The sequence below is a fragment of the Nannospalax galili genome, unplaced genomic scaffold (genome assembly GCF_000622305.1).
Source record: "Nannospalax galili isolate Female #2095 unplaced genomic scaffold, S.galili_v1.0 scaffold136, whole genome shotgun sequence".
NCBI lineage: Eukaryota > Metazoa > Chordata > Mammalia > Rodentia > Spalacidae > Nannospalax > Nannospalax galili.
In genome coordinates, this window is record NW_008340872.1 from 8,300,664 (window position 1) to 8,314,598 (window position 13,935).

At 41.9% G+C, this 13,935-nt stretch overlaps 1 protein-coding gene across 4 annotated transcripts in view; it reads left to right on the plus strand.

Annotated features, from left to right (window-relative positions):
- The first annotated feature begins 4,600 nt into the window (after window positions 1-4,600).
- Window positions 4,601-13,935, plus strand: part of Ltn1 (listerin E3 ubiquitin protein ligase 1) — a 63,562-nt gene continuing 54,227 nt past the window's right edge. For 2 of the 4 annotated variants that reach the window (XR_001872512.2, XM_017798906.2), the window contains exons 1-3: window positions 4,601-4,729; window positions 12,174-12,377; window positions 13,789-13,887. Coding sequence is in view for 3 of the 4 variants with exons in the window: in XM_017798906.2 (XP_017654395.1) it covers window positions 4,688-4,729; window positions 12,174-12,377; window positions 13,789-13,887 (345 nt within the window). In the remaining variant the exon portion in view is untranslated. Of the gene's footprint in view, window positions 4,730-8,345; window positions 8,373-11,061; window positions 11,196-12,173; window positions 12,378-13,788; window positions 13,888-13,935 lie in introns of those variants that run through there. The other 2 variants (XM_029564907.1, XM_029564908.1) reach the window with 2 other exon arrangements.

Below are 13,935 nucleotides of genomic sequence, written 5' to 3' on the forward strand. Positions count from 1 at the left end.
AGGCTTCCACCCAACATTAGGCTACTAAGCAGTTAAGTTTGGGGGAGTCAAATATTACACATTGGAAAGTAAATTAATACATCGATTATGGAGAGCAGTATGGGGTTTACTTAAACTAAAAGCACAACTATCACAGGCTGCAGCAACGCCATCATTTATTATTACTATCATATGTATAATGAATGGCTGTGTATGGGTGGGTGGGGGACTATGTGCCATGGCACTGTGTGCATTTTCAATCAGGGCTAAGTTAGGGAAATAAAATTAATCATTTGTGCTTATGATTGAACTCACGTCCTTGGCACACACAGAAATTAATTTTTTAAAAAATTATTTTTACTTTATGTGTATGAGTGTATTGCCTGCATGTGTGTAAGTGCATCTGTGTTGTGCAGTGCCCTCAGAGGAGAGAATGTGTCAGATCCCCTGGAATTGGAGCTATAGATGGTTGTTAACCATGTGGGTGCTGAGAATCGAACTCAGGTCCTCTGCAAGAGCAGTCAGTCCACTTAACCACTGGGCCATCTCTCCAACCCCACACATAAATTATTTAAAGAGAAATAATTTAGTCAGGAGACTAGCTAAAAGGGATCATGAGAGAAAAAGAGAATACTGTGCTGGGGAGATGGCTCAGTCAATTAAGTGCTTGGTGCACAAGCATAAGGATTCCACTTTGAATACCAAGCACCCACGTAAAAAGCTGGACTGGCAGTGCACACTTGCAACCCCAGTATTAGAGAGGCAGAAACAGGAGGGTCTCTGGGGTTTTCTGCCTAGCCATTTGAGTTGAACCAGTGAGCCTTAAAAAATGTCATGGAGGGGCTGCAGAGAGAGCTCAGCAGTTAAGAACACTTGGTGCTCTTGCAGAGGATCTGGGTTTGGTTCCCAGTACCCACATGGTGGCTCACAACTGTCTGTAACTTAAATTCCAGGGGATCCAATGCCTTCTTCTGGCATCTGTGGACACCAGGTATGCATAAAGGTATACACGCAGACAAAACACTCATACACATGAAATAAAAATAAATAAATCTTAAAAAAATAAAGTGGAAAAAGGTTGAGGAAAACATCTGATGTCGACCTCTGGCCTCCACACGCATAGTCACACATATGGACGTGTACCTTCATACAAATGTGTGCGCGCACACACACACACACACACACACACGACACTTCTGAGGCTACAGAGGTAAACATTGCAGGCAGCAGCTACTATTTTAGAGCTATGCAAATAAGAAAGAGGGTGGAGTCCTCAGAATTGAGATGCTTGGAGAAGGTCCCTGAGAAGCTCAGTTTAGATATTAGTCTTTCTACTCCTCTGAAAGAAGGGATAGATCCTGTAGGATTGGGCCTCAACATCTGGAAGAGGGAAGCACCATTGCTATCTTAGAAGCCAGTAGAGTGGCCCCATGGAGCTAGGTCTAGGACTTTTGAGTGCAGTAGTGTGAACTGTGTGATTGTTGTAGAAAGATTGGGACTCAAGTGCTGGCTAAAGCAATTGTTGCTGCCTGGGTTAAAGAGCTGTCACTGGGATGATGTGAACAGAATAGAGCAAATCCATTTTCCTTTCTCTTGCCTTCCAGTATCCCTCTAGTTTCCTCTGTTGATGGACTTGAAGTTAGTTGAAAAAAGTCAGGGAACCTAGTCATGGGCCTGGAGAGATGGCTCAGCGGTTAAGAGCTCTGGCTGCTCTTGCAGGGGACCAGGGCTTGATTCCTGGTAACCATATGGTGGCTAACAACCATCCATAATTCCAGTTCCAAGTGATTGATGCCCTCTTATGGTATCCACAGGCATTGCATACACATGGTGCACTTAACATACAAGGAGTCAAAACACTCATACACACACACAAAAATTAAAAAAAATTATAGAACCCAGTCATAACAGTTAAGTATGAAAATGCAGGTGTGGACACATGTTTATGATTCTCTAGTATGAAGCCCAAGAACAAAAACACCAAGTTTCAGAATCTGTACATTCAGATTTTAATGGTTACTCTTGTTTATGAAAGTGCATATAGTTTTTTTGAGTCCACCACACTTAAAATATGTAATTTATTTTCAGCAAATGTACATTATATATTCTATATATGATTTTATTTTAAATGTTATGTCACATACAATTATTACATATTTTCTGACTTGTCTCAAATTCTTTAAAGTGTGTACCAAATTGAGCCTGTACAATATTATTATCTATTGGCTATATGCTGGCTATAAGAATTTAATATGATGTCTTTATTTCCTCAAGGTTTCCTTTGATGCTGTATGTGTATGATGCTTGTGCATGTGTATGTATGTATTCATATGGGTACATACAAGCAGTGTGCATATGGAGGCCAGAGGTGAAAGTTAGGCATCTTTTTAAGACAGGGGCTCTCATTAAACCTGGGGGTTCCCTTTGAGGCCAGTCTGGCAGGCCAGTGTTCTCAGGGATCTGTCTGCTTCCACCTTGGCCCCAGTGCTGACATGACAGATCAAAGTGCATATAATACTTTTGATGCAGCATTTTTGAGAGCTGTGAGACCTTTCTTGGCCGAGCTGAGCATGACTCAAGGACGTAAATGTTGGGGACTCATGATCCATCAAAATTTGACCTGGAACAGTGGCTCTGAGTTCACTGTCTCACCCCAGTGAAAATGAAAGGCTGTGTGGGAGTATGCAAGCAAAAGCAGGTTTTATCATGAATTATTACAGAAGTTGGGCATGGTGGCACACACCTTTAATCCTAGCACTCAGGAGGCAGAGGCCAGCCTGGTCTAGATAGCAAATTCGAGGCCAGCCAGGGTTACATAGTGAGACCCTGTGACAAAACAAAAATTATTACAGAAAAGAGAGAAATTGCACACACCTTTGATGCCAGAACTTGGGAGGCAGAGGCTGGTGGATCTCTGTGAGTTCAAGCCTAGCCTGGTCTACACAGTGAGTTCTAGGCCAGCTGAGGCTATAGGGAGACCTGTCTAAAAAATACCCCCCCCCCCAAAAAAGTGAGAAATTAAGGAAAAGTGAGAGAAACTCGAGAGAGGAAGGGATTTCCAAGACACAAAAAACTTCCAAAATTTCTTTTGTCTAGGATTTTTACAGGGCAATGGCAGAAACTGAACAAAGACATAATCTCCATTGAGACTGGTTAATTCTCTGAGCTATCATGGGCTGAGCCAATGGAAGATCCACACGCCCTAAGAGTGTTCCCTTGGCCCAACTAGGGAGATGATCATGTGCTGCCTATCCAGTTAGGGGTGACTGAAGCCTCCCCTCTACCCATCTATATCTTTGGCTTTAGTTGTTGACTATGTTGGCTATCAGTTACCTGCTGGTGTTTCTACCTCTGACCTCATAGGAGTCTCAGGTGCTGCCATTATATTAAACTCTCTTTTTCATCCTCACAGCTGTTGAGAAGTAGATGAAGTGTTCTTGGTTACCACTTGGTCTATGGGATGGTCTGGAGTCTCTGCTGAAACAGAGGTAGGCCTGTTAGAAGCAATCCTTACAACTTAAGTATATCATAATTAGCTACATTAGAAAAAAAAATGCATTAAAAGGAAGAATATATAACAAACAATAGTGCTTAGCCTGTGTTTCCCAAAGGGGCAAGTCTCATGGCTAGCCGTCCTTGGCCTTGCTTCTTTTTTAAAAAATATTTTATTATTTTTATGTGTATGAGTGTATGTATGTAGGTGTGCCCATGTCATGCAATGCTCATGGAGGTCAGAGGAGGGCATCGGATCTTCTGAAACTGGAGTTATGGATGGTTGTTTGCTGCCATGTGGATGCTGGGAATTAAACCAGGGTCTTCTGCAAGAGAAGCTAGTGCTCTTAACCGCTGAACCATCTCTCCAGTTCCTCGGCCTTGTTTCTTACAGATGTCATATCTGCTTGGCTGTCTCACACACAGCTGCAGGTGTTTACCATGGGGCCTTTTCCCTTACTATCTACTATGAGCTAACGCTTACGTCACTTTGGAATGGAAAAAATACAAAGAATACTGTCTAAAGCAGTATCAAATTTTACTATGAGGAAAATCTTGACAAAATGCAAAATGTGATTCGTTAATCATGGTCATGCGAGTCTGTTTTTCATGCCGATGATCAATCTCTTTAAAAATCTAGCACTTGCTTTTAGTATGTATGTATGCATGTGTGTGTGTGTGTGTGTGTGTGTTATGCCTGAATGTATGTAAGTGCACCCGCGTCGTGCAATGCCGAGGCCAGAAGACGGTGTCTGATCCCCTGGACCTGGAGTTATGGGAATCGAACTCTTCTGCCAGAGCAGCCACTGCTCCTAACCTCGGAGCCATCTCTGCAGCCCCTAAAGTCTAGCACTTTCTTTCCTTCGTACAACTACTGTTTCATTCTATTGCTACTTAGTGTGCGATGACAGCGGAAGTCTCTTCCCCCGCACTAAGGGAATAGCCCCACTGACGGGCACTATACTGGCTTTCCATTGGCCAGGAGTGACGCCAGTCAGACAGGCGGGGCTTTTATTGTGACGTCTCCAGGGGCGGTTGGTCAAGGGCCAGCTGGGAGGCGGGAGCGGAAGTGGGAAGTCGAAGGGCGGGTTGGGCTGCGGGAAGGGGGGGCGGAGTTGTTACAATGAGCCCTCTTCCGGTGCGAGGGACCGGAAGTTGTAGCCCGGCCGTGTCAGCCTTGGGTCTGCGGACCTAGAGTGCAGCAACCACTGCGACCATGGGCGGGAAGAACAAGCAGCGGACCAAGGGGAACCTGAGGGTGAGGGCGGGCGGCCGGGGAGCTTCGGGTCGCGGGCTTGAGGCGTCTGCGGAGCCGTAGGGAAGGCATGTGACCTCTCCGTGCGTCCCTGCGGGTGGTGGTCGTGGAGTTCGGACCTGGAGACGTTTGCCGACGCCGCTGCGCTCGCAGAGCGTGCACCGGGAGGTCGTCCGGGGAAATTCGGGATCGGGGTCGCGGGCGTGGCTCAGGGTGCGCGGGCTTGGTGTGCGGGAGCCCTCGGATGTTGCCCTTCATTAGGTCGGAAACCCACTGTGCCTTGGGGGCAGTGCTCTGGACATGTGTATACTGGGGTGCAGGTCGGATGGACGCCCCGTTGGGTGTCTGGCCTCATATTGGACTCCCTGTTCCTGGCTCACCCCAAGTCACCCTGACCTCACCATGCCATGGCCTTGCCTGGCAGATGCTGTTCTGTAATTGACTGGATACCTCGGTACAGTCTTCCTTTTTAGCCCCATTTTAATGTAGGCCCCCCCCCCATGCTTGATTTTACTCCACTGCATGCATTTACGACTTATAGCATATGTAATTTACGATCTTGCTTTACTAGCATATAAGTATTTTAAATATTTATTTTATGTGTATGAGTGTATTGTCTGCATGTGTGTCATGGTCACCGTGTCCTGTAATGCTTGCAGAGGTCAGAAGAGGGCATCGGATTCCCCTGGAACTGGAGTTACAGATGGCTGTTGGCTGCCATGTGGGTGCTGGGAATCGAACCGTTATCCTCAGAAAGAACTGCCAGTACTTTTAACAGCTGAGCTATCTCACAAGCCCCAGCATATAGGTATTTTCAAGGCAGGTTTTTTTTTTCTTTTCTTTTTTTTTTTTTTAAGCTGCTCTCTTAGGGATGTTATTACTATTTTTTAATAATGCTGGATTTGTTTTAGTACAATACAGTTTTATAGGATTGTCTTCCCTCTTCTGATTCAGTTAATTTTACTGATTTCAGTATCACATTTTCTTAGATCTATCAACCCTTGCATGACAGTAACAATAGTAGTAGCTTGATTACTGTGGTAAGCACATCACTTGTATTCTTCTCTTTAGTTGATTCTGTGTATTTGAATTTTCTCATTCTTTTATTGCAAGACTATTATAATTGCAAATTACTATATTCTCAGAGCCACCAACTGCTAATATTTCTTCACATTTCATTTTATTTTGTTTTATTGCAACACTGCTATAATTGCAAACTATATTCTTAGAGCCACCAATGTGTTTCTCCACATTTCATCTTAGTTTATAAATCGAGCAGCTATAACATGCAACCTTGGTGTAATCACACATGTAGCCTTACATTCTGTATTAATCTTTTTTTGGTCTTTTTGAGACAGGGTCTTGCTGCAGCCCCAGCTGTCCTGGAACTCACTATGTAGACCAGGCTGGCCTTGAACTCACAGAGGTCCGCCTGCCTCTGCCTCCCGAGTGCTGGGATTAAAGGCGTGTGCCACCATGCCCAGCTATATTTTTAATTCTGTTTTTAGATAACATTTTAAAAGCATTTGAGACCAAGTCAAGGGTCACTCATTCCCTTTAGTTACCATTTAAGTCCAGTTTGATCTAGACAGTTTGCCAGTCTCTCCCTCCCCTGATTTGGTCTGAGTATCTTTTATGACATAACAACTAAGAAGAGTTTGATCAGCTTTGGTTAATTTAGATTTACCTAATTGTTTCTGTGTCAAATTATGATTAGGCAATTTTTGCCTAGAATGCTTCAAATGATGATGAGTCTTTCTTGGTACATCACACCAAGGGTGCATGATATTTTTGTTTTTTCCTTATTAGTGGTATTTGCGTAATGTTGGTCATTGCAAAGTTTGTTTCCATTGGCTAATAAATAACATGTGGAGTAGCCCGAGTTTGAATATACTATTTTCCTACAAACTTTCCCCTAAATTCTTGTGGAATTAATATGGCAATTAAAAAACTTAGGTTGGGGGGCTGGAAAGATGGCTTAGCAATTAAGAGTGCTAGTTGCTCTTGCAGAGGACCCCCAGTTTAGTTCCCAGCACCTGAATGGTGGGCTAACGATGGTCTCTAACTCCAGTTCCAGGGGATTTGACACCCACACCTTCTTCTGGCCTCCACTGACATTTCACACACTTACATACATGCAGACAAAGCACTAATACACTTAAAAAACAAAAGACTTACGTTTAATATTTACAGTGACTAAACCTCATTTTAAAGATGATGGAACTGAAATTTAGAGAAATTTATTTGCTTAAGCTCATGTAGCCAGGAAGCTTCATGAGTTGGAAGCTTGAAGTTTAATTAAAAAAAAATTTATTGAGAATTTCATACAGGCATATAAGTATATAAGGTGTTTGGTTCAGATCCATGCCCATTTCCTCCCTTCCAACTCCTCCCATATCTCCCCATTACTTTTTTCTGATAACTTCATGTACTCTTTCTTTTTCTCTTTTATTTTATTGGGCTTTTTGCTACTCTAACATTCCCCCCTCTGAAGAGGTAACCCTAAAATCTTTTAAGGATTAGATAAGAGCTCCCAAATACTTTCAACATTTTTGGCCTTTGGAACAGTATGTTGCTAAGAGGCCCAAGGACATTTTGACTTTTAGCCAAGAAACTGGCTACTTTTCTTTGGGGTCATTTTACACTAACTGCCTAGCCAATTCTTATCACACCATCCACTGAAGAGGTTAACAAGCTTGCAGATAAACTGCTCTGGCTTCTTCCATGCTAAACAGGGATGGCAGGGTGAGGCAATTGGGGTACCACTTCAGTGGGTCTATCTATGAGACTCCCAAATTGCATTAACTCTTATCACCATGTGGAGGCAGGATCTGGGCACTCTCAGGCAGTCCCCTGTGTTCTCTGAAGTTTAATTTTTTAAAATTATTTGTTATTTGTGCATGTGTGTGAGTGTGTGTGTGTGTGTGTGTGTGTGTGTGTGTGTGTGTGTGTATGTTTGTAAGAGAATAACTTTCAGGAGTCTTCTCTCTTTCACCTTAATGCAGCTTTTGGAGATCAAACTCAAATGGTCAGACTTGGTTGGCAAGTGCTTTATTTTTGAGACAGGGTCTCCCTGTAGCCCCAGCTGGCCTGGAACTCGCTATGTAGACCAGGCTGGCCTCTAACTCACAGAGATCCACCTGCCTCTGCCTCCCAAGTGCTGGGACTAAAGGTGTGCGCCACCAAGCCCAGATAATTTTTTCCCTCTTGTTTTTTGGTCATGGTGTTTTGTCACAGCAACAGGAAAGCAAAGTAAAACACTGTCCCTGGGCTTGAACTTTAGAGCAGCATTTATTCAACAAGAAATAGTATTGGGTGCCACATATATTTAGAGATTATAGATACACATCCAGTTTTTCTTTATCTACTTTTGAGACAATATTTTGCTTTATACTGCAGGCTGGCTTGGAACTTCTTATATAGCTCAGGCCGGCCTCAAACTTATGATCTCCCTACCTTAGCTTCCTGAGTACTGGCATTACAGGCTTGTGCCACAAAGCTGACTGGCTGCTGTTCTTTTTGTTTCTTTTGAGATGGGGTCTCGTATATTCCAGGCTGGACTTGAACTTGTGATGTAACTGAGTCTGGCCTTAATACCCTGATTCTCCTGCCTCCCCTCCCACATGCTGAGATTATGGGATTACAGGTATGCACCTCCACACCTACATTCAGATTTTTATTGCTATTCTTGAAGTATCAATTTGATGATAGAGACAGATTTGTAAGCAAATACTGTATGTACTAAGTTATGAATACCTGTAGAGAAGCCTAGGGACAGATTTGTAAGCAAATACTATGATGTATTAAATAATTATGAATACCTGTAGAGAAACCAGCTAGAAAGACTGACCAGAAGTAGACATAGTATATGAAAACTGCCAACAACAGAATAGGGAGCCAGGTGTGGTACTGCATGCCTGTTAATCCAAGAACCCGGGGAGAGGCAGGAGGATCTCTGACTTCAGGGCCAACCAGGCCTAAATAGTGTGCGTTCATGTGTGTGTTCGTGCCTCTGTGCCTATTGATGTGTGTGCACACGGGTGCATGTGGAGGCCAGAGGTCAACCCTGGATGTTATGAAATCCAGGAGTTCTCTGCCTTGTTTTTCTGAGACAGGGTCTCTTTCTGATTTGGAGCTCAGAGCATGTTAGCAGGGAGACTCCTATTCTCGTCACCCCCCAGTGCTGGGCTTACAAATGTGTTGCTTCCATACCAGACTTAAAAATATATTATTATTTTTATTTTATGTATATGAGTGTATTCCCTGCATGTATGCAAATGCACTCGTGTGGTGCAGTGCTGCGGAGGTCAAAAGACGTCTTCAGATTCCCCTGGAACTGGAGTTAAGGACAGTTCATAGCCACCATGTGGGTGCTGGGAATCAAATCTGGGTCCTCTGCAAGAGCAGTCAGTGCTCTTAACCACTGAGTCATCTCTCTAGCCCCTACACACCAGGCTTTTTTATGTGAGTCCTAAGAATCAAAGTCAGGGTGTCATGCTTGGGGGCAAGTCCTACAGACTGAGCTATCACTCCAGCCAAAGGTTCTTAATTACTTTATTTATTTATGGTTGGGTTGGAGGGCAGTTGGCAGGTTCAGTTCTACCACGTGGTTCTTGACATCCATCTCAGGCCTCTGCTTACCGGCAGTGCCTTTACTTGTTGAGCTACCTTGCCGGCCCTTAAGTTCTTAATTTGTATTGAAATATAGGTATAAGTAACCTGCAAAGGTCATAATAGTAACTTTTAACTTCACAGTATTGATTGAATTGAATAAAAGGCATCATTTTCACATTTAAGGAAGTTAAATTGGAAAATGGAAGTCTGAGGCTTTTCCCTTCCCTTATCACTGCTGTCCTATCTGATCATCGAGGTTAGTTCAAATGCAGCCTCCACTCTTTAGTAGTGGTGTAGTCCATCCGTCTGTCCCCCCCCCAAAAAAAACAGGGTCTGATTATGTAACCTGGTCTGGAACTTGCTATGTAGACGAGGCCGGCTGGCCTTGAACTCAGAGATCTGTCTGCCTCTGCCTCCCAAGTACTAGGAGTAAAAGTGTGTACCACCTGGCCCAGCTTAGCAGTAGTTTTTAAAAAATATTTTTTATTAGCATATGCTAATTATATGTAATGAATTTCTTTATGACATTCTCACATAGGCCAGAGGTATCTGATCCCCCGCAGCTGGAGTTATCTGATGGCGTGGGTACTGGGAATCGAACTGAAGTCTTCTGGAAGAGCAGTGTGTGCTTTTAATCACTGAGTCATGTCTCCAGCCCCCAATAACTAGTTTTTATTATAAATAATAACACTGTTGACAGCTATGTTATAGATAACTTTCTGATATCTTAATCATTGAGTTTTCAGAATTATAAGCATAATTCACTGGTTTTTATGGCTCTTTATATGACAACATTGAGAAAGGTAAACTGAATAGTCTTTGTTCATTTTAGTAAGGTTTTTATCATTAGCTTTTACCAAGACAGGTTTTTGCTATGTGTCTCAGTTTGGCTTAGAACTTTTGCAGCTGTGGCTGCCCTGAACTCTCAGTAATCCCCCCATTGCATCCTGAGTGCCAGGACTAAAGGCATGCCTCACCATGCCCAGCTTAATACGGCTTTAAAATAGCTTTTGCTGGAATTGGTCTTCAGTGCTGCAGTTTAAAAAAATTTCATTCAGGCCATCATTGATTTCTGCTCACTGAGTTCAGCTTAGAGAATAGATAGATTATTCAGTGAAAGTTTCCATAGATGTAAGCGTTTGCATTACATATGCGCATGCCTCTGGAGAAATGAGAACTGGGTGGTGTGTATGAGAAACACTGTTTACACATGGTCGTCAGAGAGGTATTTTTCCCTTAGTTGATAGTGACTAAATTAATTTCCTTCAATATTCCAAATACTTGTTTTCTCTTAACAAAATTTCTAACTTTTAGAACAAGGGGAGTAATATATTGTGTAATTGGTTAAACCACCGACTATTGTTTTAAACAAAAGTTTTTCTTTTTGTCTTGACCATTTTTGTGTGTATAATTGAGTTTTTAAAAAAATATTTTTGCCTATTTTTATTTTATATGTATGAGTGTATTGCCTCCATGGATGTAAGTGCACCCGGGTCATGCAATGCCCATAGAGGTCAGAAGAGGGCATTGGGTCCCCTGGAACTGGAGAGTTAAATAGACAGTTGTTAGCTGCCATGTGGGTGCTGGGAATCAAACCCAGGTCCTCAGGAAGAGCAGCCAGTACTCTTAACTGCTAAGCTATCTACAGCCCTTTGTTTGTGTTTTTGAGACAGGGTTTTTCTATAGACTCAGCTGACCTGGAACTCTATGTAGACCAGGCTACGATCTTCATTCTCACAGAGCTCTGCCAGCCTCTGCCTCCTGAGTGCTGGGATCAAAGGCGTGCACTACTACACTCAGCAATAATGTGATTTTTAAGCATCAAATACGTGGAAGTGAATTGTCTGCTTTCAAGGTACTCAGTCTAGAACTGTCTGTCATTAGATCTCACCTCTGGTGACTGCTTAATTAGTATTTTTTATATCATGATGTAATATACATGCATATGAATACTATTTATATAAAAATTGGAAATAAACTCAAATAACATTTATGAAAATTTTGATATATATTCTGGTTTTTGATTGTTAGTCTTAAATTTTTTCTCATGGCCCATTATATTGATATCATCCGTCACTACTGGACTGTGTCTACAGTTCTAAAACACTGTTTTGACCTGGTATCATGGCATGTCCTGTGATCCCCAGTACTTGGGAGGCTGAAGCTCCTCAGGAGGGTCAAGTTCAAGACCAGTGTAACTATATGAGACTGACTTAAAAAAATTAACAAGATTGTTCTACTTTTAGGAAACTAGGAATTAGTTCATGAGAATTTTTTTTTTTTAAATTTTTGAGACAGGGTCTCACTATGTAACCCTGATTTGCCTGGAATTTGCTGTGGAGACTTGGCTGGCCTTGAATTTACAGAGTTCTGCCGAATTCTGCCTCCAGAGTGCCAGGATTAAAGGCATGTGTCATGCCTGGCTTGAGAACATTTAAAAACAATTTTTAAATTATTTTTATTTTATGTGTATGAATGTATTGCCTACATGCATGTAAGTGCACCCATGTCATGCAATGCCCAAGGAGGTCAGAAGAGGGCGTCAGATCCCCTGGAACTGGAGTTATGGACAGTTGATAGCCACAATGTGGATGTTGGGAATTGAACCTGGGTCCTCTGTAGGAGCAGTCAGTGCTCTTAACCACTGAGCCATCTCTCCAGCTCCGCTTGAGAACATTTTTGATAGGCTTTTAGTGACAGAAATATTTGTCTTTGGGGAACATTGTAGGGTATGGAACAAAGGCAATCAACAGTTGGCTCTGGTTATAGTTGTGAAGGAGTTACCAAATTAAATATTGAACTGTTCTTGGGCTCTGACTTTTTTCTTTATCAGCCTTCAAACAGTGGTCGAGCTGCAGAACTCCTTGCCAAAGAACAGGGAACAGTACCTGGATTTATTGGTTTTGGAACATCTCACAGTGACTTAGGCTATGTTCCTGCTATTCAAGGAGCTGAAGAAATAGACAGTCCTGTAGACTCTGATTTTCGAATGGTGCTGCGGAAACTTTCCAAGAAAGATGTCACAACAAAGTTAAAAGTAAGTTTTCTTGTTTTCACAAAAAAAAAATGGTTAAAGTATGTTTGTTAGAATAAATGTCACTAAACATATTTCATGTAAAAATGAGCAATAATTTGTCATTAATTAGGTCTTTTGCAACTGTAATTTTTTATTTCTGACACAAAAACTTAGCTGATACCTATCTTTTGGGTTACAAATTAGTTTTTTGTGCCAAACCATTTTGAACCACTTTGGAATTTTAGCTCTACACTTATTCTTGGTAAGAAATGTAATTTTTACTTTTAAAAAATATTTTAATATAGGCTGGGCATGGTGGCACATGCCTTTAATGCCAGCACTTAGGAGGCAGAGGCAGGCAGCTGTCTGTGAGTTCAAGGCCAGCCTGGTCTACATAGTGAATTCCAGGCCAGTGGGGTTACAGGGAGACCTTTACTCAATAAGACCAAAACAGGGAAAAAAAAAAAAGTTTATATATATTTATTGACTTATTTTTATATTAATTTTTTATGTGTATGTGTTTATGTATGTATGCTACATGTATTGTATGTCTGTGGCAGTCAGAAGGAGGCGTTGGATCCCCTGGAGCTGGAGTTACTGGTGGTTGTGAGTCGCCTGATGTTGGTGCTTCGAGTTAAACTTGGGTTCTCTGGAAGAGCAGCAAATGCTCTTAACTGCTGAGCCATCTCTCCAGGCCTTATACATTTTATCTCTGAATGAGTTTTTGCTGTATTAGCCCTTGCTGGCCTGGAACTTGAGACCAGGCAGTCCTCACACTTGTGACATTCTTCCTGCCTCAGCCTCCTGAGTGCTGGGATTACATGTGTGAGCCACCATGTCTTGATATTTTTTATTTTTTGAGACAGGGATTTTTGATAGTGTCTAAGCTAGTCTGGAATACCTGGGCTCAAGAAATCCTCCTTAGCCTCTGGGGAGCTGTGACTACAAATGTATGCCACCATGCCTGACTCAACTCTGGAATTTTATAATATTTTTAAAATGTTTTTAAATTTTTGATTTATTTATTTTTATTTTATGTGTATGACTGTTATGCCTGAGTGTATGTAAGTGCTCTTGTGCTGTGTAGTATCTGTAGAAGTCAGAAAAGGGTGTTGGATCACCTGGAACTGGAGTTACAGACAGTTGTTAGCTGCCATATGGGTGCTGGAAACTGAACCTGGTTCCTCTGAAAGAGCAATCAGTACAATTAACTGCTAAGCCATCTCTCCAGCCCTCCACTCTGTAATTTTAAATGTGTTTTGTTTGTTTATGCTTGTCTTAAAAAAAAGAAAAAAAAGATTCCTACCATAGTAGATTGTGAAAGAATTTTTCATATTTCATTGTGACACAAACCAAAATGATGTATTCCCGTTACAAAAGGAGATAGCCAGTATTCTGTTTGGTAATCTTTAATGATGTTAATTACTTTCAGGCTATGCAAGAATTTGGAACCATGTGTACAGATAGAGACACAGAAATTGTAAAAGGAGTACTTCCATATTGGCCAAGAATTTTCTGCAAAATTTCACTTGTAAGCATTAAAACTTCTTTAGCTTACTTTTTTTTTTTTTTTTTTTTG